The 23,082-nt window shown below is 35.0% G+C and overlaps 1 protein-coding gene across 6 annotated transcripts in view; it reads right to left on the bottom strand.

Moving 5' to 3' along the window:
* The window catches only part of LOC132547660 (neural cell adhesion molecule 2-like), a 101,926-nt gene that overhangs the window by 21,285 nt on the left and 57,559 nt on the right, over nucleotides 1-23,082 (bottom strand). For 2 of the 6 annotated variants that reach the window (XM_060211473.1, XM_060211450.1), the window contains exons 5-16: nucleotides 20,316-20,450; nucleotides 19,947-20,059; nucleotides 19,054-19,219; nucleotides 17,931-18,073; nucleotides 15,871-16,063; nucleotides 14,902-15,210; nucleotides 14,125-14,274; nucleotides 12,499-12,630; nucleotides 11,709-11,836; nucleotides 10,682-10,895; nucleotides 8,977-9,000; nucleotides 6,682-6,723 (exon numbers count right to left, since the gene is read on the bottom strand). In XM_060211473.1, coding sequence (XP_060067456.1) covers nucleotides 6,682-6,723; nucleotides 8,977-9,000; nucleotides 10,682-10,895; nucleotides 11,709-11,836; nucleotides 12,499-12,630; nucleotides 14,125-14,274; nucleotides 14,902-15,210; nucleotides 15,871-16,063; nucleotides 17,931-18,073; nucleotides 19,054-19,219; nucleotides 19,947-20,059; nucleotides 20,316-20,450 — 1,749 coding nt within the window. Of the gene's footprint in view, nucleotides 1-1,331; nucleotides 2,538-5,936; nucleotides 5,961-6,681; nucleotides 6,724-8,976; nucleotides 9,001-10,681; nucleotides 10,896-11,708; nucleotides 11,837-12,498; nucleotides 12,631-14,124; nucleotides 14,275-14,901; nucleotides 15,211-15,870; nucleotides 16,064-17,930; nucleotides 18,074-19,053; nucleotides 19,220-19,946; nucleotides 20,060-20,315; nucleotides 20,451-23,082 lie in introns of those variants that run through there. The other 4 variants (XM_060211457.1, XM_060211483.1, XM_060211465.1 and 1 more) reach the window with 4 other exon arrangements.

Here is a 23,082-nt window from a genome sequence, read left to right on the forward strand (position 1 = left end):
AAAACAGACCTGACCATGTGAATGGTAACCAGACCATCAGATACTGAAACAACAGGTTTGACCATGTAAATAGTAGCCAGACCATCAGATACTGATACAACAGATCTGACCATGTGAATGGTAGCCAGACCATCAGATAATGATACAACAGATCTGACCATGTGAATGGTAACCAGGCCCTCAGATACTGAAACAACAGGCTTGACCATGTAAATGGTAACCAGACCATCAGATACTGATACAACCTGTGACTGGTTACAAGATCATCAGATTCTTTTAAAACAGCTCTGACCATGTGAATGGTTACCAGAACACCTGATACTGATAAAACAGGTCTGGCCATGTGAATAGTAACCAGATCACCAAATACTGTTACATCAGGTCTGACCATACTAATGATAACCTACCAGATGTCAGAAATACAGCATTTTAAAGCCTGCGATTCTAAGTAACAATTCACAAGGAATGATAGTGTATTTAAGTATGACTTCATACTCATCTCAACAAAATCAAACTATCCAACATGAAATAAATAATATATATATTTATATATTGCTAATCAAAACAAACCATGCATATAAAGATACTTTAAATAGTTAATTTCCTGACATAAGTCGCAACTATCATCCAAGATCACCAACCAGTCATCCCGGCTTACCTGGGAGTAGGCCATCATGATTTCTTGGATCAAACTTATCTATTAAATGGAGGAAAATGAACAAAGGAAACATATCTTTGGGTTGTCTGGAGAGTAGGGACTGTCAAATATTGAAAATCATTAGAGCGAAGTTTATTCTGTACATAATCATTAGATATTATTGTAAATAACATTTTTATGACAAAGTAATGGCACTTCAAATTCTTTAAATTTCCGTAAAAACTTGGCCTTCAATTTCTGTACTGCATTCAGATCCAGAACAATCCAAAAATACAGAAAACTTTATAAAAACAAAAACACCATATCAAACATCTTGATTTATGTAAGTACCTTAACATATATAAATGATTAAAAATTATCTATGAAAAAATTTGTACAAAATCTAAAACAATAATAATACACTGAAAAAATAATTTCGTTAACAACATGACCGATACAGATGGCAAAACTGATTACAATATATGAATGACAATGAAGGATATTCATAATGCAAATAGTGACAATGAATATTCAATATGCTAATAGTGATAATGAATATTCATAATGATAAATTGTGGTAATGAATATTCAATATGCTAATAGTGATAATGAATATTCATAATGATAAATTTGTGGTAATGAATATTCATGAAGACAATAGTAACAATGAATATTCATTATGGTAATAGTGGCAACGAATATTCATAATGACATGCTAAAGACATATTGTATATATATACTAAAGATACTGTCCCTTTCTGTTTCCATTACTATTTTCTTGAATAAATTGACCTGGTATATCAAGACTAGTCTACTGCTGCTACATCCGTCTTATCATGAGGACTGGTGTATTTTGAGGGAAACTTCAATAGATATTCTATTATTCTAGTGCAAAACATATCCATTGCTTTATGTGAAGAAATCTTTACAAACCCACACTCTAACAACGGACTGATCCATTCATGTGATATTTTAATTAACCACATCAGGTTTTTGATGTAACATTCTATCTTTCCTTAATTTTAGTTCAATCAAAATCTCAAATTGCATCAAATCAATCAGGCTAGCAAGGACTAAAATAAGCTTAAAAATTTACAGACTAATCCATTGTTAAGTATGGGGTAAGAAAGGTCATACGAAACATCAATATAAATATCTAGTTGTTTTGTAAATATGAATCTCCCATCCAGTTGTCAACATTTAACGATGTAGCCTCACTGCAGGTTTGTTTCACATAAAACAAAACTTTACTGCACAGGCTCTGTGATGTTGTTGACATCAGGGCACCAGTTCATGTAGCACTCCATATCATGACAAGATCTTTGGCACCGTTCACAGTAGCACTTGTCTTCATTTCCTAACCTGGATTAGCTATGCACACAGCTGATTCTTCAACTGCCCAAGTCTGTTCTAGGTAGACATTGGGCCATGTGTGAACAGTCGCTGACCTGCTACAAGGTCAGATCTGACCTTTGACCTTTCTTTCTGGCTGAAGGCAGTGTCAAAGTTATGAAAGCAGGATATCTCTCTCCAGAAGAAAAAAAATCCGAAAAAATACTTGACAATATGATAATATATTCATGCCCATCCAATCAAATCACGGCACCGGATCACCTCCTCCATGGAGAAGAATATGTCACATGATTACGTCATGTGATTGTTTCAGTGAGACATGCATACACACAAGTGAGAACTGTTATACATTCTCTATGTTAGGGATTCCCCACATGTAGAAAGGTCATAGGTCAAGTGGCACTGAGATGAGAACTCTTCGGGATTGAAAGTTACAAAAGGGCTCCTAGGCATGCTGAGAGAACTGAGGTTGCCATGGCAACTACTAGGTTAGTGTAAGACACCAGCAAGACTGTGGCTGTATTGGAGACATAACCGCTGCCGGGCACTGCAAAAGCAAAAGAAAAAACACGTCACTGAGAGACACCACCACAAAGACAAAAGGTGCGAGCTGTTTGAGCATGATATCCTGGAGACCAATCACAAGCATTCTTACATCCCTCAACTATGTACAACACACACCACAACTGGTGGCGACTAGATTTAGCAAAACCAATCCCAGCAGTTCTGACAGCCGTCAGCTATGTATAGTACACTATGATGAATTAATTTTTGATTTAATCAGTGATCTTGATCCATTATCTATGTATACCACAAAGATATGCTAAGAGGAGATCCCCACCTGACTCTAAACATCTGGGAATTAATTATTTGGTTTTTTTTTCAGGCATCTATATCAAATTCCTTAAGCACTAAAAGTGAATGTTTAAAACTGGAACAAACACTGCTTGTCACACACAAACAACCTTATGTAACATCCTATACTTTTTGCTTATTTGGATGTTCACTTATGTTAATTCGACTATGGAGTATTTCTTACAAATTTGGAAAAAAGTATGAACTTAAATAATATTTAATGTAAAATATCAAGATCAGAAACACTAACACTCAAAGAGAACTCAAATTTCTCAACTCAGACCATGCTTCATTCATTGTTTGTAACCCTGGGGATTCCAGAGGTCAACAGACCACTTGGCTCATTAAGATTTAGAAAGATCAACAGACTGCTTGGCATTATATAGATTCAGGAAGTCAACAGACCGCTTGGCCAATTTAGATTCAGGAAGTCAACAGACCGCTTGGCCTAGTAAGGTTCATGAAGTCACTTTTGCCCATTACGGTATCTTCTAAATAGTCCATCCTTCTATCTAAGTGTGAACCTCCTCCTAAGTGCAGAGATCTATGACTGGTAAAACCACTGGATTGGACATGCTCAAACAGCTATCACAGAAGTGCAAATTATAAGTGAGACAACTAGGCACACATATCTTGAACATAAAATCATAATACAGCATACAATGCACTGATTGTTCATCAAGATTTGTTAGCTTAACACTAATTTTACCAAATTCTTTTTCTGTGTATATCTGAAGAGGATAAACAACATCTTGAGAAGAACAATCAGGCTTCAAAATCAAAATCAATAAATGCATAAATAAGGATTTTTTGTCTTTTTACTGTGAAAACTTCCCCAAGGGAGGCTGCACATATCTGGATCTAAACAAAGTCAGCAGGAAATTTAAGCTGAAATCTGTAACCTTATGCCAATTGGTATAAACTGACTTAGGGACATATTCAGCATTAAACTGACCTTTGGACACCCCTGACCATTTGGCTAAAATATTGAACTTGTCAGTGGTATCATGGTTGGCTGACCTTGATATTGATAAAGCCAAAAAGAAATCTGACATTAGGACATTTTCTAAATTTGCTTGACTTTTGTATATTGGTCCAAAAATACCCTAATATTTGAATGGAGTTAAAATGAACTTTGACCATTGTACATTTTCTGAATGAACTTGGACTTTATATAGAAGTCAAAAGACCCTGACATTTTAACCGAGTGAAACTGAACTGTACTCCATGATTAACAATGGGAAGGATTTTGTCAATTGAATTTTGAGTTCATCAACAGCAATGTGATTTATATATTATACAATATCAAGGTAAGTTAATCTAATGCTTTGGGTTGGGCTATAAACATGTTTTCACAGTAATAAGACATTGGCGTTATATACGTACATATCAACATGCATAATAGAGAAATCAAGAGAAATGCACAAATAAATGATAAGTGCTTGATGAGATATGTTTCATTATCAGACAAATGATCACCTATAAAGTGTTATCAGCTATGTTGGTCCAAGCCCAATATGCCTGAAAAAGCTTAACAGTCAGATCACACAACAACAAAAAATTAGCTACATTTCTGAAACTGATCAAACCATTTCTAAACTAATTACAGGTTATATCTCAAAATTTGAAAACATTATTTGCAAAATTCCTTAAAAATTTTCAAATCTTTGTCCTTTTCAGTTTGAAAATTTCAGTGACCTTATTGCTAAGCTCTTCAGGCTAAGAAATGGACCAAGCTGTTTGGATGGTCAATGATTGATTCTACATAGTACTCAGACAGAGCAGATTTCTGATTGGTTAAACAGAGTAGAAACAGGATTCCTGATTGGCCAATCTTATCAGACAGTATAAATATCTATATCATGCAAACTTGATGCTGGATGATTGATGCTTAGGATAGTGTCTTAAGGCTATACAGAGGAGAAACCATACCAGCTACATAGTGTGTAACTATACAAGGGAGACAATCCAGACCTCTGTTAAAGAATGAAATATTTGTGTTACAATCATTCTTGTTGTATTTCTTACAGAAACAAAACTATACAAGGGAGACAATCCAGACGGCTGTTAAAGAATGGAATATTTGTGTTACAATCACTCTTGTTGCATTTCTTACAAAAACAATAAAAAAGATGGGCAGTGTAATTTTTAAATGTTTGTTGATAAATATCTTTGTTTAGCTACATTCCTCATTACATTTCAACTCTAACTGCATGTTATCAATTGTGATGTATTTCTCACTTCATTAACTGTCTCCAAAACATATCTGTTATTTAACTTTATAATCACTAAGTTTATAACATTATACTGTTTAAAAATGTGATGTTGTATGGTATACTTTTTGTATTTTATACACTTGGTTTAAAACGTATTCAGACAGTCATGGAAATACATCTTATACCCTGACTCTACCATTTTGATTTTATTTTATCTCTATGACGAAACATTTTCTGTTTAACCCACATTTTATGTGGCCATTTCCCATTCCAAGTCTCCAAAAGAATCTCAGTATTCTGTAATTTCTTTGTTTGGTGATCAAACCCCAAATTCTGTATCAGCCCACAGGTTTATATCACAACCATTTGGTTTGTCAATTACCCAGACACCATGTATATACAGTAAAACATATTTGATATTTAATAAGCGTATCCGTGTCTATTGCTGTTCAGTAGTTTTAAAACAAATACTGTTTGATCTGTGTCCTGTAATAAGCCCACCCCCTGACTTTGAGTTTCTATGTAATCGGTTTGTTTGGCTTATTACAGGCTCAACACAGATCACAAAGGCAGGTCAATTAGTAAACGTCCGGTAAACGTCCAGTCACTCACAGGAGACATCAGTCCATTTTCAGACAACTATCTAAGTTGATTTCAGCATTACTGTCTGCAAAAGTTCACTCCAGACCAGACAAAACAACAAAATTTGACTATCCCATACCCCCCTCTCTCCCCAACAAAAAAAAAAAAATCTGGAAAAAAATTAGACAAAACATTCAATGTACAACACAGTTACAGTTTCTATATAGCACATATACACAAACATCTCGCACATCAATAAACAAAATTCCGGGTGGAAGGAACCATTGTCTTACCCTCCAACGCTAACTGTGTCATCTCTGAGGGATGAGTGATAAGAACAAATACAGGTTAGTAACAAACGCACACTTAACCACTCCTACAGGAGAATTTACTTCCAGGGAGATAACTCTATATCAACACTGATAAATCTTATTCCCAAAACAACCTTTTTTTTCACTTGCCCACCTGAAAAATGGCTTTACCTCTTTATTCCTTTTCTCTTTTCAATATCCAGGAGCTGATTTTTTTTGATAGTACAGAGGAAATAATTCTTTGACACATAAGTAACTGACTCCTAATCACACATCTTGTGACAGATAACATCCACTACCTAATATGTGTAAGAGCACCATTATAAAACAGCAAGGGAAGATAACTCTGTAATTTGATAATATCTCATATTGAGTTATTATTGACAGGAATCTCCATAGATTCTTTCAATGACAATTCTAAATTTTTTTTAGTATGTACTTTTTTTTGTCTTCCAAAGAAAACCTAATTGTAGCATACAAATGACATTTCTAGTATACTGAAAAATTAAGGGTTATTTTGGGGTTCAGAAAAAGGGATACTCCATCAAATTCAGGCAAAACAGCCTGAACAACACTCATTTTTCAAAACGGGGATGATGCTAAACATCCAGTCATTTTAGCCATCATGCGATCAACATTCTCGCTAACTACAAAAAGCATTACGCAAAAACCTTAGTCCCAAGATACATTCCCTAAAAAAATCCAACTATGCCATGTCTTTACTTACTGCTCTCTGAAGCTTCTAAAGCACCCTTCTCTAATGGGCCGGCTATTAGGAAAGGGAGACAACTCATTATGCAAAGGGGAGCAACTCTGTATAGACAACATCACTGAGATTTAATATATCTCAGTTAGCAAGTTAATGAAACTGAACAAGCATCTAAACACAGCAGCAGGTCTATTGTTTTCACAACATTAAATGCCTCTGCCCTTAGAGTTCATTCCTTATAACATAACATCAACTTCTGTGGGACTTTTTTCAATCTTAAATGATCTATTTAATGACAAAACAATCGGAGTATTAAAAAAGAGTATGGCTGCCTTTCAGAAATGATGTGTATATCTGAAGGTTCATTACTATCAAGAAAGATAAAATGGTGCAGAACCTAATCTTAGATTTTAACTTAGTGACACAAATACTTAATGGAAACTTTGAATAAATATTACAAGAAAGAAAACTCATATCAAATCAGAATTTGAAAATCAATTGTGAATAATTCCATATTTTACCTTGCAGTCATCAAATATCTTTGATATTTGTATATATATATCAACAGATTATATCGTTTTTCAAAATGAGAAAAAGTTAAAATAAATAAGAATTCCAACAGCCAAAAAGATGATTAATCTGCTTTCTATTTAGATAATAACTTAGATGAATTGGAATCTATAAGAGAAATCCATGCCATTATCAGGATCATAGTGTACCACTAGACATGCCCAGAAATGGTTCATCATGCGAAGAGTGCTTATGAACTTAAAATTGTAACTTTCCCTAACACCAGGGGGCATTGCACAATGACACCTTCACATTTTACTTTATACCTGATCATAATCCATACACTATTTTGGCTTCATTACTATACCTAACAATTCAGTTTTAGAAGAAACTTTCAAAATTAGATAAAATATTACACCACATTGAATTTGTAAGTTAAGAAATTTCCAGTTTTTCCTAGTCAGCTTTAGTTCTTTTCAACATTTCACAACTTAAGGAGGAAATCCATCATTTAAAATTGTGTCTCCAAAACAGAAGAGTTCCAATCTGATAGTTATGACTTTATGATTTGCTTTACTATAGTAAAGAGATAACAAAGCTTAGAGAATAAAATATTTTCTGTAATTTCCTTTGTAAAAAACCATCTACCAAAATTTTGTTTCCACTGTTGATTACCTTTTGAGATAATATCCATTATGCTCCTAGTCAAAATAAATTTTGTGTTCATATTTGTATCAAGACAGCTGCGAATAATTTGAGATACATAACTAAAAAATGGGTCTCATGATTTATATCGAAGTACCAGTATTGAAAAAATAACTTTAATTCTAGAAAACTATTGGAAGGTGGTGTGTGATCCCCTACTTTAGTAGAAGTAAAATGTTTTTGCCAGAATGTTAAGAAAAATATATGAGCCAGTATTCACTGTGTAGTAATTCTAGAGTCAAACTTCTTAACTTATTACACTCCACCAAGTACCCTGAAAACTAAATGAAAAAAAAAGGAACAAAAAACTGAAATGGTGTAAGTGTGCATGAAAAATTTTGTGTTGGTGAGCTAAAATCGTTCTTCATGTTCAATGATCATGCACATCATTGTTACTGTTGTCAACTGCATAAACTGCAGGCAGAACAATTACAAGGGAAGTAACTCCAACAATTATCTAGACCATTGAAAGGGAGATAACTATATCAACATTTCTGATAAATGTACGAGATGAACAAATACTGACAATGTATATATCCATATAGAACAGCTACCTTAGTGACATTCTATATCGTACAATACATACTTTTTTAAAGAAAAGAAACATTCCTTACTCCCCTGAGGTTGAAAACTGAAATTAACTTCTTCACAGTCAAATTGTGAAATACTAATGCTAAAACTAAGGAGTCCTAATATAGCTTATTTCTAAACTACTTGAGAAACACCATCGATTTAATTGTATAAGGTTGGACATATTCGGAGTGGGTTTTGAGAAACACAGACTCATATTATTTTTGTACCACTATTGAAAAATAATGTAAATTCAAGATACATAAAACACCAAGAAGCTGCGTATTTTTAGATCCCTTTACAATAAGCGCTGACATTAAAAACAATTCAGGTATCAATGCCATTTCATTACTTGATAAAATCGAAGACTCATCCGACATGGCTAACTGAATTAGGAAATCTTTAGTCCCGTTAAGACAAGGCATTTATAAGGCCCCTTACAAGGCAAATCAGGGCCACTGACAGCAGGCAAAATAAATGAGAAATCGGAAGCAAATAACGGGAAGTTCTGCTGTACAGAATTCTTACCATCTGGGTTGGAACCCGATTCATCTGGAAACCACAATGTATATATAGAAATTGGGGTCAACATGAGGTCAAAAGTTATATCATCCAAGGTCATACCAAGTTTTATGAAATAATGATTCTCAAGTCATGCAACAGACACCATATAATCTTCAGATACATCGTAAACAGTCAGCCAAAGTTCTCACAAAAACAAACAAACGAGAGAGATAACTCAATATACTGTATTTCCAGATTATAAGCTGCACCTTTTTTCCTCGTGAATCGGGCATGTGGTTTATATACCGGTGCAGCTTAAATGTGGACGAAAAAAAATTGGCAGAAAAAAGAAAAAAAAAAGAACCAGGAAGCATACCAGTATACTAGCACAGGATTGTACGGAGTTTTTTTTTAAACAAGTACCAATTTTTCCATCAACTCTCAACTTTATATGGATATGATGAAGATGACCATTTGTTTAACACACCTGCAACAAACTCTTGTACTTACTCTTATGCAACTCCATCATTTAAAATCAACTTTTCAGGATCTCTTCAGAACCAGATAAAACATATCTGTTTTGAAACTTCAGAGGTTTGCAGTAAAAATAACTGGCATGTCACAGATGTTGATAAACATCCTACGTAAATATTCAATCATAATTTTATGCTGTATTAGTGCTAATGACGTTCGACCAGATGATCGTTAATCTCTGACTTGTACTAAGCGGATATTGCAATGGTCTTGGTGAACTCTGACACTATGCTATAATGGTGTTGTATCCAATGAATCTAAAGTGAAATGGTGTTAGTGACCTCTGACCCTAAATTGTAATGGTGTTGGCATCTGATCCTTTACCATGTTGGTGTTTATTGACCTCTGACCCTTCTTTGCATTGGTTTTTATGACCTTTGACCCCATATTGCATTTAAGTTGGCAACCTCTGACCCTATGTAATATTAGTTGTCATAAATGTCCAGAACAAGATGAATCCCTCCTTGTATTCTAAGCACAAACATGACTTGCTTGGAAATTCGAGACAATATCAATTACTTCATAAATTTACTTCAAAGCAAAGCTTTTGGCAGACCATGACAGAGCACACACAGCATTTTTATGCATTGTTGTCAAACTCTTTTCTGAGCCAATTTTGAAAATATCTTCTAGCTTAAGTTCCCTCGGTCAAACTTCCATTTAAAACACATATAGATCAAGCCATCACAAACAAATTGAAACTTTCACATCAATCTCCAATCTAATAATAACACATAGGAAACCACTCTTCTTGATTAGGAAAATCATTCAGTTGTATTAGTAGTAGTCTGTTGGTATGACATCCAGCCATAGTCTCCCCAGTTAGATAACTTTATTTCTTTCACTTTATAGTTTTGAAAAAAAAAAATCTTTTTCATTTTTTTTTTCTTCATTATCCTATGTGACCGTCATCATGGTTTTATTGAAGTTTGTCTTTAACAAAAAGTATAAAATTACCCCAGCATCACTTAGAAATTAAATGTCAGTAGACTGAATTGAACAAATTTGCATCTCACTGCAAACGCTCCACAGAACGACTGACCGCTTCTCAAAACAGTTGTACTGGAAATCCTGTTTCAAACTAAAATCTAAGCCGAGTGCAGCATTGAGGTTTAAAAACTTTCATCAAATTAACAGATGCATCAATACACAATCGAAACGGACCGAAAACAGAAAAAATGTGCTGAGTACTTACGGTTGGCTGTGCGGAAGATGAAGGGTCGTGGTTCAGATGTGCCCTTGAGGTTGGTAGCGGTTACCTCAACTTGGTAGAATGTGGAATGAACGAGACCGTCTAACCTTAATGTAGATGATCCTCCTGCTGGTGCTGGTTTAACTGTATACCATCCTCTCAATTCCTCCTCAAATTGGTACTTGTTTTCAACACTTTTCTCATCTTTTACAGAAACCTGATATAATAAATAATGTAATGAACATCTGTCAATACAGGCCATATCTCTATAACGAATACCTGTCTACAACAACCACCTCTATACCACAAACATCTACATATAACAAGCACCTGTCTATAAAGGTCATCTCAACATAACAGGTACATGTCTATAAAGACCATCTCAACATAACAGGTACCTGTCTATAAAGACCATCTCAACATAACAGGTACCTGTCTATAAAGACCATCTCAACATAACAGGTACATGTCTATAAAGACCATCTCAACATAACAGGTACCTGTCTATAAAGACCATATCAACATAACAGGTACCTGTCTATAAGGACAATATCAACATAACAGGTACTTGTCTATAAAGACCATATCAACATAACAGGTACCTGTCTATAACGACCATCTCAACATAACAGGTACCTGTCTATATAGACCATATCAACATAACATGTACCTGTCTATAAAGACCATCTCAACATAACAGGTACCTGTCTATAAAGACCATATGAACATAACAGGTACCTGTCTATAAAGACCATATCAATATAACAGGTACCTGTCGATAAAGGCAATATGTACACAATACAATAATACTTAAGGGCAAAAAGTCAATTCTAATTTCTTGAAAACTAACTGTATAAAGGATCACCTACCAACAGATTTAACACTGCTTTCACAATCTTCACACTAACGTTTTGGCCAGGAGACCATGTAAATCCTTCGCAAATTATTATGAAAACATTAATGAATCATTATTTATCATGAGGTAGCATACATGGAAGCTGAACCAGTACACCACTATTGTATCACTAACCATACGGTAGCGGACGTTGTAGTTTAGGATGGGTGAGCCGCCAGTCTTTGGAGGGCTCCATTGTAACAGGTATCTTGTGGATTCATCACTTTCAGGCTTTGACATGACTTCAGTAGGATAAGGTTCTCCTGATGAAAATTAATACAACAAGAGTCATTAGCGACATTTTAGTTTCACTTAAGATTTTTATTAAAGAGTTATTGATCCCCTTAAGATAGGAATAGAGGTCTTTCCATCCAAAGGGCAACATTCTTGTTGCATAGTATCTTCTGAACCCAACAGACAAGATTCTTTTGGAATAGGTGTCTCCCAACCAAAAGGTCCAGATGCTTGTGGAATAGAGGTCTCTCCACCCAAGGAACAACATTCTTGTGGAATAGGGGTCTTTCAACCCAAAGGGCAAGATGCTTGTGGAATAGGTGTGTCCACTCAAAGGGCAAGCTTTTAAATTTGAAAATCATAAAAATAGCTGAATGTTTTGAAGGAACTAATCTTAAACCTAGTTTTGAGACCTCACTGTCTTCTTGTGACTTTACAGCATATTGTTAACCTGATGTTGGTTATTACAATTCCTCGTTACAAATGTTAGAAAGGAAAGTGAAAGTAGATAGATCTGTCCAAAAAAATGGGTTTCTTGTAGCAATACTTAAGAATCAGCATGTTCTCAAGACTTTGAATGGAACGTGAAAACCTGAATCTGTATAATTGTATGTACACACTAAGTCATCAAATGTCCCATTTTCTGATGACTCAAGAGACCCATAAAGAGTAGTGGAAAGGCTGTACTTACTCATGGCTAATGTGGTGAGTTGAACTGTTTCAGAGACACTGCGGCCAGCCTCACTCTTAGCAAAGAATTGAAATGTGTATGGAGTGTTTACTTGCAGTTTTTCGATTTCTACAATGGTTGGGCCATTTCGGTCTGTAACAGAAAAACTTCATACATTAAAATCTCTTATAATAAAGAACATGTGCTTGTTAGGAAAACTAGATAAGTCACTCATCCCTGTGTATGACTATATTGGAGTTATTTAAGCCAGTATACAAGGACCATATCATTCACAATTTCTTGTCGTCTTTGGCCATTGAAAGATTTATTTCAATAAAACTTGTTCAGGGGTATTCCTGAAGAAATCTTAACTGTCAACTGCTGACAATGGACAATGCATGACAATAGACAAAAGGCAACTGCAACAGATCATGATAAAAAATTTCCCTGATATAATGTCCAAATTCAGGTGTTAAATTTTATTGCATTAGATTTCAGTGTTTGTTGCACCTAAACTTTAACTCAATAACAAGATATTTTTTGGGTTGTGAACAATATATGTCTATATAGCTAACATCGCATTTCATAAATCTGTTCCTTGAGTGTTTAGTTTTGAAGAATCTATGTTTTGGTGACTCCGAGAAAAAGATGGCCAATTTACAGACAAGGTCACTAGTGTAAACAAGAGGCCCATAGGCCTTAACGGTCATCTGACATAAAATACAAGATTTCAAATTTTGAACTTGAGAAGAAGTTGAAAATGTGTTTTGCCATGGCGGACCACCCGAAATTAACAAACTTTGGTCAGGATCATGTCATGATCATTTCAAGTAAGTTTCAGCTCAATGAGACATGTAGAACTTGAGAAGAAGTTGAAAATGTTTACGACAGCGACACCTGTATCTGGTATAGACTTTGCTTACCTGTGTACCTGGTATAAACCTTTCTCACCTGTGTACTTGGTATAAACCTTTCTCACCCGTATCTGGTATAGACTTTGCTTACCTGTGTACCTGGTATAAACCTTTCTCACTTGTGGACCTGGTATAGACTTTGCTTACCTGTGTACCTGGTATAAACCTTTCTCACCTGTGTACTTGGTATAAACCTTTCTCACCTGTATCTGGTATAGACTTTGCTTACCTGTGTACCTGGTATAAACCTTTCCAAATAACCGTCAATAATCTACTTGAGAAAATTTTCTGCTAGTATTTTTCAGTTATTTCCCTTCCTTATTCACCTGCACACCAGGATATTTATAATCAATGTTTACTCCCATTACATTCTGTTGGTAGACAAAATAGTAAGTAATGACCATTAAAAAAATACCCCCACTCCCTAATATGGAATGGTGTATCTGGCTTCCAAAAGTGGCCTTGACCGTTAGAACATTAACCAGGACTGAAAATCATCTAAACTTTATCTGTTGTAAAACTAGACGTTTTGAGATTATAGAGTGAATATGAACTACATGTGTTAAGAGTTTAATCAAATATCTTGTAAACAAGCATTTCTGCTACACATATGCACCAATGCCCTACACACCCTTTCACACATGTATATGTACAGACAGACACACAATATGGTTACTAGTATCCCTTCTTTCATAAGTGGGGAGATCAAATGATTTTGATTCTTTTTTCTTACCTAGATTTACTTCAGTGATATTTCCAGTGCCGTACTCAACCAAAACAGATGTTGGTGGAGGTCCATTAGTTACAGAGGCAACCTCTACGCTGAATCTAACAGTGGTGGGGGTCAATTCCAGTTCAGATACTTTGTTCAATACTGGAACACCTGTTAATTAGTAAAGGAATCATCTTATTAGAAATTAAACAAATAGAATACAGTTCAAAGACATGGTTATTAGGTTGGGATCTGAACTATTTCAAACATATGACCCAGAAATTCTTCTATCAAGAACGTGTTTATCTCTCAGTGCTAAGCAATTCTATATATGGTTATGAGGTGGGTATCTGAACTGTTTCAAAAACATAACCCAGGTAAGTGGAGGAACACTCAAGGGTCATTTCTCACAACATGAATTAATTACTTCAATAAACAGAGAAAATACAGAGAATAACAGAAAAAATGCAAAGAAAAAATCTTAATCTGTTTATTTTCCTTTTTTTGGGCATTTTTTTCTCACTTTCTGCACTACTTAAACATCAGCTGTATTCCAATTTGAATTCTTACAATCTACGTACCTAGTAATAATCAGACTAAAAAATGGAAAGAATCTAGAAACAAGTTGTAAAACAGTTCAGAGCATGAAACAACAAAGAAGGTTTTCTCCTGTAGAGTTGATCCTTATGGCAGCTTATTCAACTATCATTTTGATAAGGTACTTCTTACTGGCATTGAAAAGCGTAGAGCCCAAGATGTAAATAACTTTCAAAAAAGGTAGAAGAATTTGTGACTTACTTGACTTAACAAGTGTGATGTTTTTCTGGCTAACGCCCATATCGTTGGTTGCCTGACATGTGTATGTGGTGTAGACTTCATTCTCATTTCCGAAGTCGACACGAATCATGAGGACTCCTTCACGCGTGACAGCATCTACTTGTCGGTCAGTTTGATCAAAGTAGCTCTGGCCCTGCAGGATCTTGACGTCATTTCGGAACCATTCGATGGTGGGGAGGGGTTCACCCTTAGTAATACAACGAAGCACTCCAGTCTGCCCGGCCCATGTATAATTGTGTTCCTTCTGATCCTTGGCAAAAACAGGTGCATCTGTAAGGAATGGAAAGTGTCACAAAACTCAAAGGTTAAAATGAAGCATTTGAAAGAGTTTATCACAGCGGGCAAAGGTCAGGATGGCAAATCAGTTTTGTTTGGTTTTACTGGTTAAATATTCTTGCAAAATCCAGACTCATAGCAGGACTGGTTTCAAAGGACACAAACAGCCAAGGTCATAAGAGGACAAGTGTCAATAGGGACACCAACAGCAAGGGTCAATAAGAACAGGTGTTAATAGGAGACACTTACAGCCAGGGTCATATGACAACAGGTGTCAAGAGGGACCCCAACATCCAGGGGTCATATGAGGATGAGAGTTAAGAGGGACACTTACAGCCAGGGTCATATGACAACAGGTGTCAAGAGGGACCCCAACATCCAGGGGTCATATGAGGATGAGAGTTAAGAGGGACACCCCAACATCCAGGGGTCATATGAGGATGAGAGTTAAGAGGGACACTTACAGCCAGGGTCATATGACAACAGGTGTCAAGAGGGACCCAATATCCAGGGGTCATATGAGGATGAGAGTTAAGAGGGACACTTACAGCCAAGGTCATATGACAACAGTTGTCATGATTTTGTGAATATGGTTTATCAAGGAAAATCAAGTGCACACCAAAATATATGATTTTACATTTAACTGAAACTTACATCTAACAGTGAGGATGCTTTGGCCTTCAGCTGTACCAGATTTACCACCATCAGCATGACATTCATACATTCCAGCATCTTCAGGTAACAAGTTGTTAATGGTTAGTTCAGACATCCGTTGATTCTCTTCAGCCATGTCCGTCTCACGTACATTTGTTTTCACAGAAACCAGGTCACCAGAATTGCCTTCCACCTTAAAAATAAGAAAAAAAAAATCATCATGACAAAAGACAAGTGAAAACTGCATTTTCATTGTATAAAGTCAATGTCTGTGATGTCATTTCATTATCACTTGATAAAGTCCCAATCACTTTATCACTTGATAAAATCTCACTCACTTTATCACTTGATAATGTCCCTCACTTTATCACTTGATGAAGTCACATTCACTTTATCACTTGATAAAGTCTCACTCACTTTATCACTTGATAACTTTATCACTTGATAAAGTCCCTCACGTTATCACTTGATGAAGTCACACTCACTTTATCACTTGATAAAGTCCCACTCACTTTATCACTTTATGAAGTCCCACTCACTTTATCACTTGAAGTCACACTCACTTTATCACTTGATGAAGTCACATTCACTTTATCACTTGATAAAGTCTCACTCACTTTATCACTTGATTAAGTCCCACTCACTTTATCACCTGATAAAGTCCCACTCACTTTATCACTTGATAAAGTCTCAATCACTTGATAAAGTCCCATTCACTTTATCACTTGATGAAGTCTCACTCACTTTATCACTTGATGAAGTCTCACTCTATCACTTGATGAAGTCTCACTCACTTTATCACTTGATAAAGTCTCAATCACTTGATAAAAGTCCCATTCACTTTATCACTTGATAAAATCTCACTCACTTTATCACTTGATAAAGTCCCAATCACTTTATCACTTGATAAAATCTCACTCACTTTATCACTTGATAAAGTCCCTCACTTTATCACTTGATGAAGTCACATTCACTTTATCACTTGACGAAGTCTCACTCATGAAAATATATAGACTGTGAAGGCTGTTCCAATGGTTTAAAATGTTTGGTTGTCCCAAAGTTTACGTAAAAGAAAAAATACCATTTTTTACTGAAAATATTGGAGAGTCTACAATCCTATTTTTTGAGCATTTATTTAATCCACGTATTAAACTTGTGTTAAAAATTACGATGCTTTGCAATAAATCCTTATCCAGATATATATAATGGGTTCACTACTAATCAAACACAGCAAAAATGTTGTAAAGACTCCCGACTAAAAGGAAGATTGGTTATCACTTAATAATCAGTGACCTAATGTCACAACCTTACGACCTCTTACATTTACATCGACTTGACCATCATCTGTCCTATGACCTTGATTACGAAGGTTAGACTTTTATGATATAAATTTTTTACTTACCTTACTATCATTTAAATGACCTTAAAATTCAATACAACATCTACCTATAACCACGAAAGAATTACTATGCCCTTGACATGGTATGATGCCCTTGAATGACATGACAATTGAATCTCACATTTATATATCTATATATAAATCAACATTTTATATTAGGCTTTGATAAATGATATCTGAACTTTGCACTATGACCTTAACATACTTTCCAGCTGTTTGGATTTTCCTGTTGGTATATTGTGTGCATTAACAAGAGGCCCATGGGCCTTAACGGTCATCTGACATAAAATATAAGATTTCAAATTTTGAACTTGAGAAGTCGAAAATGTGTTTTCAAGATGGCAGCCATGTTGGATTTCGGACCAACCCGAAATTAACAAACTTTGGTCAGGATTATGTCACGATCATTTCAGGTAAGTTTCAGCTCAATGAGACATGTAGAACTTGAGAAGAAGTTGAAAATGGTTACGACAGACGACAGACGACAGACGACATATGACGGCGGACAAAAGGCGATCACAATATCTCATCAGACCCTTCGGTCAGATGACCTAAAAATGTCAAGGCTAGGCAGGTAACGATAAACTCATACCTAACAACAAGATATTTCAGAATTGGGATCATGACCTTTGATTTATGACACCTGAGATGACACACTTACATCTTGATTACCAGTGCTGAAGGAGACTCCTCCCTTTTCCCAAGTGATAGATTTAATTGGGTCACCATTGACCACACAACGCAGAGTCACTGAGGTTCCCTCATTGGCAGACATGTTGTTGAGCTCTCTGATTGAAGGTGGGACTGTAAATTACATAAATTAGTAAACGTTTGAGTTATCAATATGTTTACAACTATATACTAATGTCTCTAATGTCCCATGTCATGTCACAGGTTTTCAATGACCTTCGATGTCTGATTAAAGATAAACTCTGCAACAGTATATCTCTGGATCTCAATTTTACACTGTAAACATACATATTTTAAGAGTTAATTTGGCATTTTCAAGCTAAGAGTATTACATTAAAATATGATAGCACAAATTACAATTGCTGTGTTTCATTGATATAGATATTGTAGCAAATATTGGTATTCATCCATGCATTTATTCCTTAAATCTGACATTATGTTAAAATTGCACTGAATCTATATATATATATATATATATATATATATATGTTTTTTTCAGTAACCTCAAATAGTGCTGATTAATTTGTTTTATTTCCCTTGTAAAAACTCTGAGTCACCATGTTGGGAAATTTTTCAATGAAATAAACCCTAGTTTTAAACAGACTTACATTTTGTTCCAGATAGTGAAAAAAAAATCTTTAAATCAAATTTAGAAATAACACATAGGAAAAATATCTGTTTTATTTTCTGATAACATCAATTTCCAGTCGATTCCAAGATCGGTTAATGAACGGCCGTTATTGTATGAAAAGCCCTGATGTCTTCTTTATGAGATGTAGGTTAAGATATCACTATATTTGCGCTGTGTATGGTTTGTACAGATATTCTCTAGATTTCTGTTTTGTATTACACATATCTTAGTGCTGTAAATAAATATAGCCGTTCCAACAAAAACAATAAGGACTGAAAGGCTACTAAGTCTTCCATACCCAAGCAGTCTAGACACAAAGTTCGACTCACAGACAAGATGTATTAGATAAAGTTACGGACTGTATTTCTTCAAAAAATGTGATAGATGTGACTGAACTTATAACCTAGCTTGTTCCTGGATAATTACATTATATTACGGAACTGTTTTGTGTTTTTTGACTTACTTAGAACATTCAGTTCTGCTTCATTCATAGCTCTCCCAGCATCATTGTAGGCCTCACAGCGATAGATTCCTTTGTCGTCAATGATCACTTCGTTTATGATAAAGGTGCCTACGACTGCATCTATTGAAAAACGGTCACCGTCGACTAGAGCATTTGTTTGACCAATCTGCAAAACACAAGCTTGTCCAGTGAGTAACAAGATTCTGCATCGAAACTTTTAACTGATAATCAAAGAAATACAAAATTTATCAAACATTTGATAAATCAATGACATTAAGCAAAAAGACTTTTAAATTTCTTACTACTCATCAACTACCTTTCACTCAAATTTGGGCAGAAACAAGAGAAAAACCATCATTTTCATTTTATATATATTAAATCTTTTGTGAAATCAATCATTTTGGCCAGCCTTTAGTTTTTATTGATTTCTTGGGAACTCTTAATTCATGAATCCATATGTCCTTGAACTGTTAAAATTAATATATTTATTGCTGTAAAATTATCCATGATATCAAGTGTCCTGAAAATAAATTTGTTTTTTAAACCACAAACATTAAGCCTCGTGGAAATATAAGATTAAACAGTTACTAAGGATGGTTATGCTTGTCATTGTTGTTATTGTAACAAAGGTCATGCCTCCAATGGGGAGACTCATGCTCTACCAATTGAGCTGAACAGAAATTCTTTCAAGTAAGACAGGCTATACAAATTTATTTTACCAGAGTAACATAGTACTTCACCTTGAATAGAGAATATCAATTGTCTTAAAATTTCCCAAGGGGTGTGGATATGGTAAGTAATGAAATCTAAAGACTCAAGAATGTTGTGAAGGGCTTGAAGTCTAAACCTTAATCACTTTAATATAGCTAACATGTTTTAGCTAAACATCTTACCTTGAACCATTCATACTTGGGTTCCGGGATTCCAGTAGCCCTACATTCCATTCTCATTGATGTACCAGTAATGGTTTCCTGTCTTGAAGGTGACTGAGTAATAACTGGTGGTACTGCAAACAAAGGGAGATAATCACAAACAAATCCTTCAAAATGGGAAATAAATTCAAATAAAATATTTATCAAGGGTAATAATCATAAACAAAATGTTAACAAAGAGAGACAAATACAAATTTAATATAAACAAATTGAGAAAATCAATAAGGAAAGTAAACAAAGTGAGACAATTACAAAACAGAATATCAACAAATAGGAACAATTATAGATAAGAAATAGCAAAGAGAGACAAGACTCATTGGAAATTCTTACCCTTGACAAACACAGTGATGGGAACTTTCTTGAAGGTTATGGAAGAGAGGATCATACAGATGTAGGTGCCGCCGTCATCTGTAGTGATGTTTTTAATCAGAAGGCCCTCATCAGTCTGTATCATCTTAGGATCATCTGTGGAAATATATCTATAACTGAATGGACACTGTAAGTCAAGTAGCACAAAACAAAAAGCAAAAAGTTTATGATGAAATAACTAAAATCGATGATGATGATGATGATAGATTGAATACTAAGCAACTTTTTTATCCATAATGATTTTTGAAAAGGTCTAATTCACTACTCCAAAAATTTATTTAGTACCAAACATAAAAAAAAACCAAAATGTGGATCTTTTTTAGAAAAATATTTTAGAAAAGACAAGTTCAGGAAGAGACAAAAATCAATACATAGGAGAAAACTGTTCCTTTTATTCTGAAAATAAACTTAAAACAATAGATTATGGATGATTGACCAATCAACAGCCGACTTATATAACGACTACAATATATCCTTTGGGGATGATAATAAACCTTTTTTAACTAAATTTAATTTCAAATTCTCATCTGTAGCTATTTCAATATTTTCATTTATCAACACATAAATATATGTAAAAATCTGCTAATAAAACTGAGAAATTTTACAGAAACAATTTCTACTCATACAAATTCTTGACACAGCTGAGACAAAATAAAAATAGAAATGTTTTTAATTGAAAAAAAATCCATTTGATCTTCTTAAGTTCAACCATTAAAAATATAAAAGAAAAGTTTTACCACAATTAATAAACCTCAAGTAACTTCATTGATGCATATACAACACGGAAAAGCTTGTCATCCACATCATATCTGATTTTTGAACTGAGGTAGTGTGTAAAAATACATTTAGTTTCTTAGTATTAGATTTTAAAACGGTCTAAATCATCTTCAAAATGAGCAATCTTACTGGTGCTGAATGCTTCATATATTGACAATATATATATATTGATAAAATTGCTTTACAAAGTTTCGATAGTATAAGCTATAAAATACATATCAAATTTTGTAAAAGAAAATAAATTTTCAAATTAGGTTGTCACAATTAACAGTTAACTTTATCGGGTTTTTTTCTGTTTTGGGGTGAAAATAAATAAAATTGCTTTTGACCTTCGGCTTAAAAAAATATAAAATTTCGAACTGCTAAGTGTACTATCAACACTGAAAACTGCTTGTTTCAAAGTACAATACCTTAATAGAAAATAAAGATAATATGCAATACACATCTATCCCCTTTAAAATGACATTTCAATCTAAACAAAATCTTTCAGGATACATATTTTCAGATTTAGTTTCCAATTCAATTCATCGTTTATTAAATAGATGTTCAATTCATGGAAATTAAGAGGGACTGTTTTAAAATAATTAGAAAACCTTCTTTCTGATAATCAGTAGAAAAGAAGACCTAATGAAAGCAAAAAAAAAAAAAATGCATCTTGATTCAAGATTTCAGCAGGTGTGGGGATGGTACATAGCTAAGCCATTGGAAGGTCTTACAGCTCTTCCAAATACACAACAATTTACCATGTTTACAACAGCAATTTTCAAATATACATGCTATATCTTGTTTGTGTGTTTACAAGGTTTTTCACTCCATGAACAGCCAGGGTCATTTTTAGGCACAGTCTCATTGTACTCCACTGGTGACTACCTTTGTTGAACATTATGCCTGTCGCATGCTATCAAGATAAACTGGAGGTATGTTTTTTGCCGAAAGACGACACAGGATGATCTGTGATTCTAGAATTCCAGAGAAACAAACACTCCTGGGGAATCAAACCACACATTTTAGATCTTCATCTGAGTGTTAGTTTGATGTACTAATCACGACTCCCACACATACAAACCATTTTCTACATGGTCACGTGGCACTATGGGGACTAGGTAATGTAACCACATTTCATCCAGCAACCAGGCTTCAAATTCCCTGACTGGATGTGAAAAGGTGTGGGATCTTCTGCCTGACCACCTAAGTTTTCTTACAGTTTTCTAAGCTTATACCACATGAAGATCTCTTAAGCACTCCAATCTGGGCCATATGATCAATCAATTTGATAAGACTTGTTCCATAATTATTATCAAATAAATAAGTTCACCATGTGTGGTAGCTTACAGAATATGCAGATGTCATCATGGACAGAATCTGCAGGTGTCACCATGGACAGAATCTGCAGGTGTCACCATGGACAGAATCTGAAGGTGTCACCATGGACAGAATCTGCAGGTGTCACCATGGACAGAATCTGCAGGTGTCACCATGGACAGAATCTGCAGGTGTCACTATGGACAGAATCTGCAGGTATCACGATGGACAGAATCTGCAGGTGTCACCATGGACAGAATCTGAAGGTGTCACCATGGACAGAATCTGCAGGTGTCACCATGGACAGAATCTGCAGGTGTAATCATGGACAGAATCTGCAGGTGTCACTATGGACAGAATCTGCAGGTGTCACCATGGACAGAATCTGCAGGTGTCACTATGGACAGAATCTGCAGGTGTCATCATGGACAGAATATGCAGGTGTCATCATGGATAGAATCTGCAGGTGTCACTATGGACAGAATCTGCAGGTGTCATCATGGACAGAATCTGCAAGTGTCACTATGGACAGAATCTGCAGTTGTCACCATGGACAGAATATGCAGATGTCACCATGGACAGACTCTGCAGGTGTCACCATGAACAGAATCTGCAGGTGTCATCATGGACAGAATCTGCAGGTGTCATC

The sequence above is a fragment of the Ylistrum balloti genome, unplaced genomic scaffold (assembly GCF_031769215.1).
Source record: "Ylistrum balloti isolate Yb309-2 unplaced genomic scaffold, AGI_CSIRO_Ybal_v1 Utg369614, whole genome shotgun sequence".
Taxonomy (NCBI): Eukaryota; Metazoa; Mollusca; class Bivalvia; order Pectinida; family Pectinidae; genus Ylistrum; species Ylistrum balloti.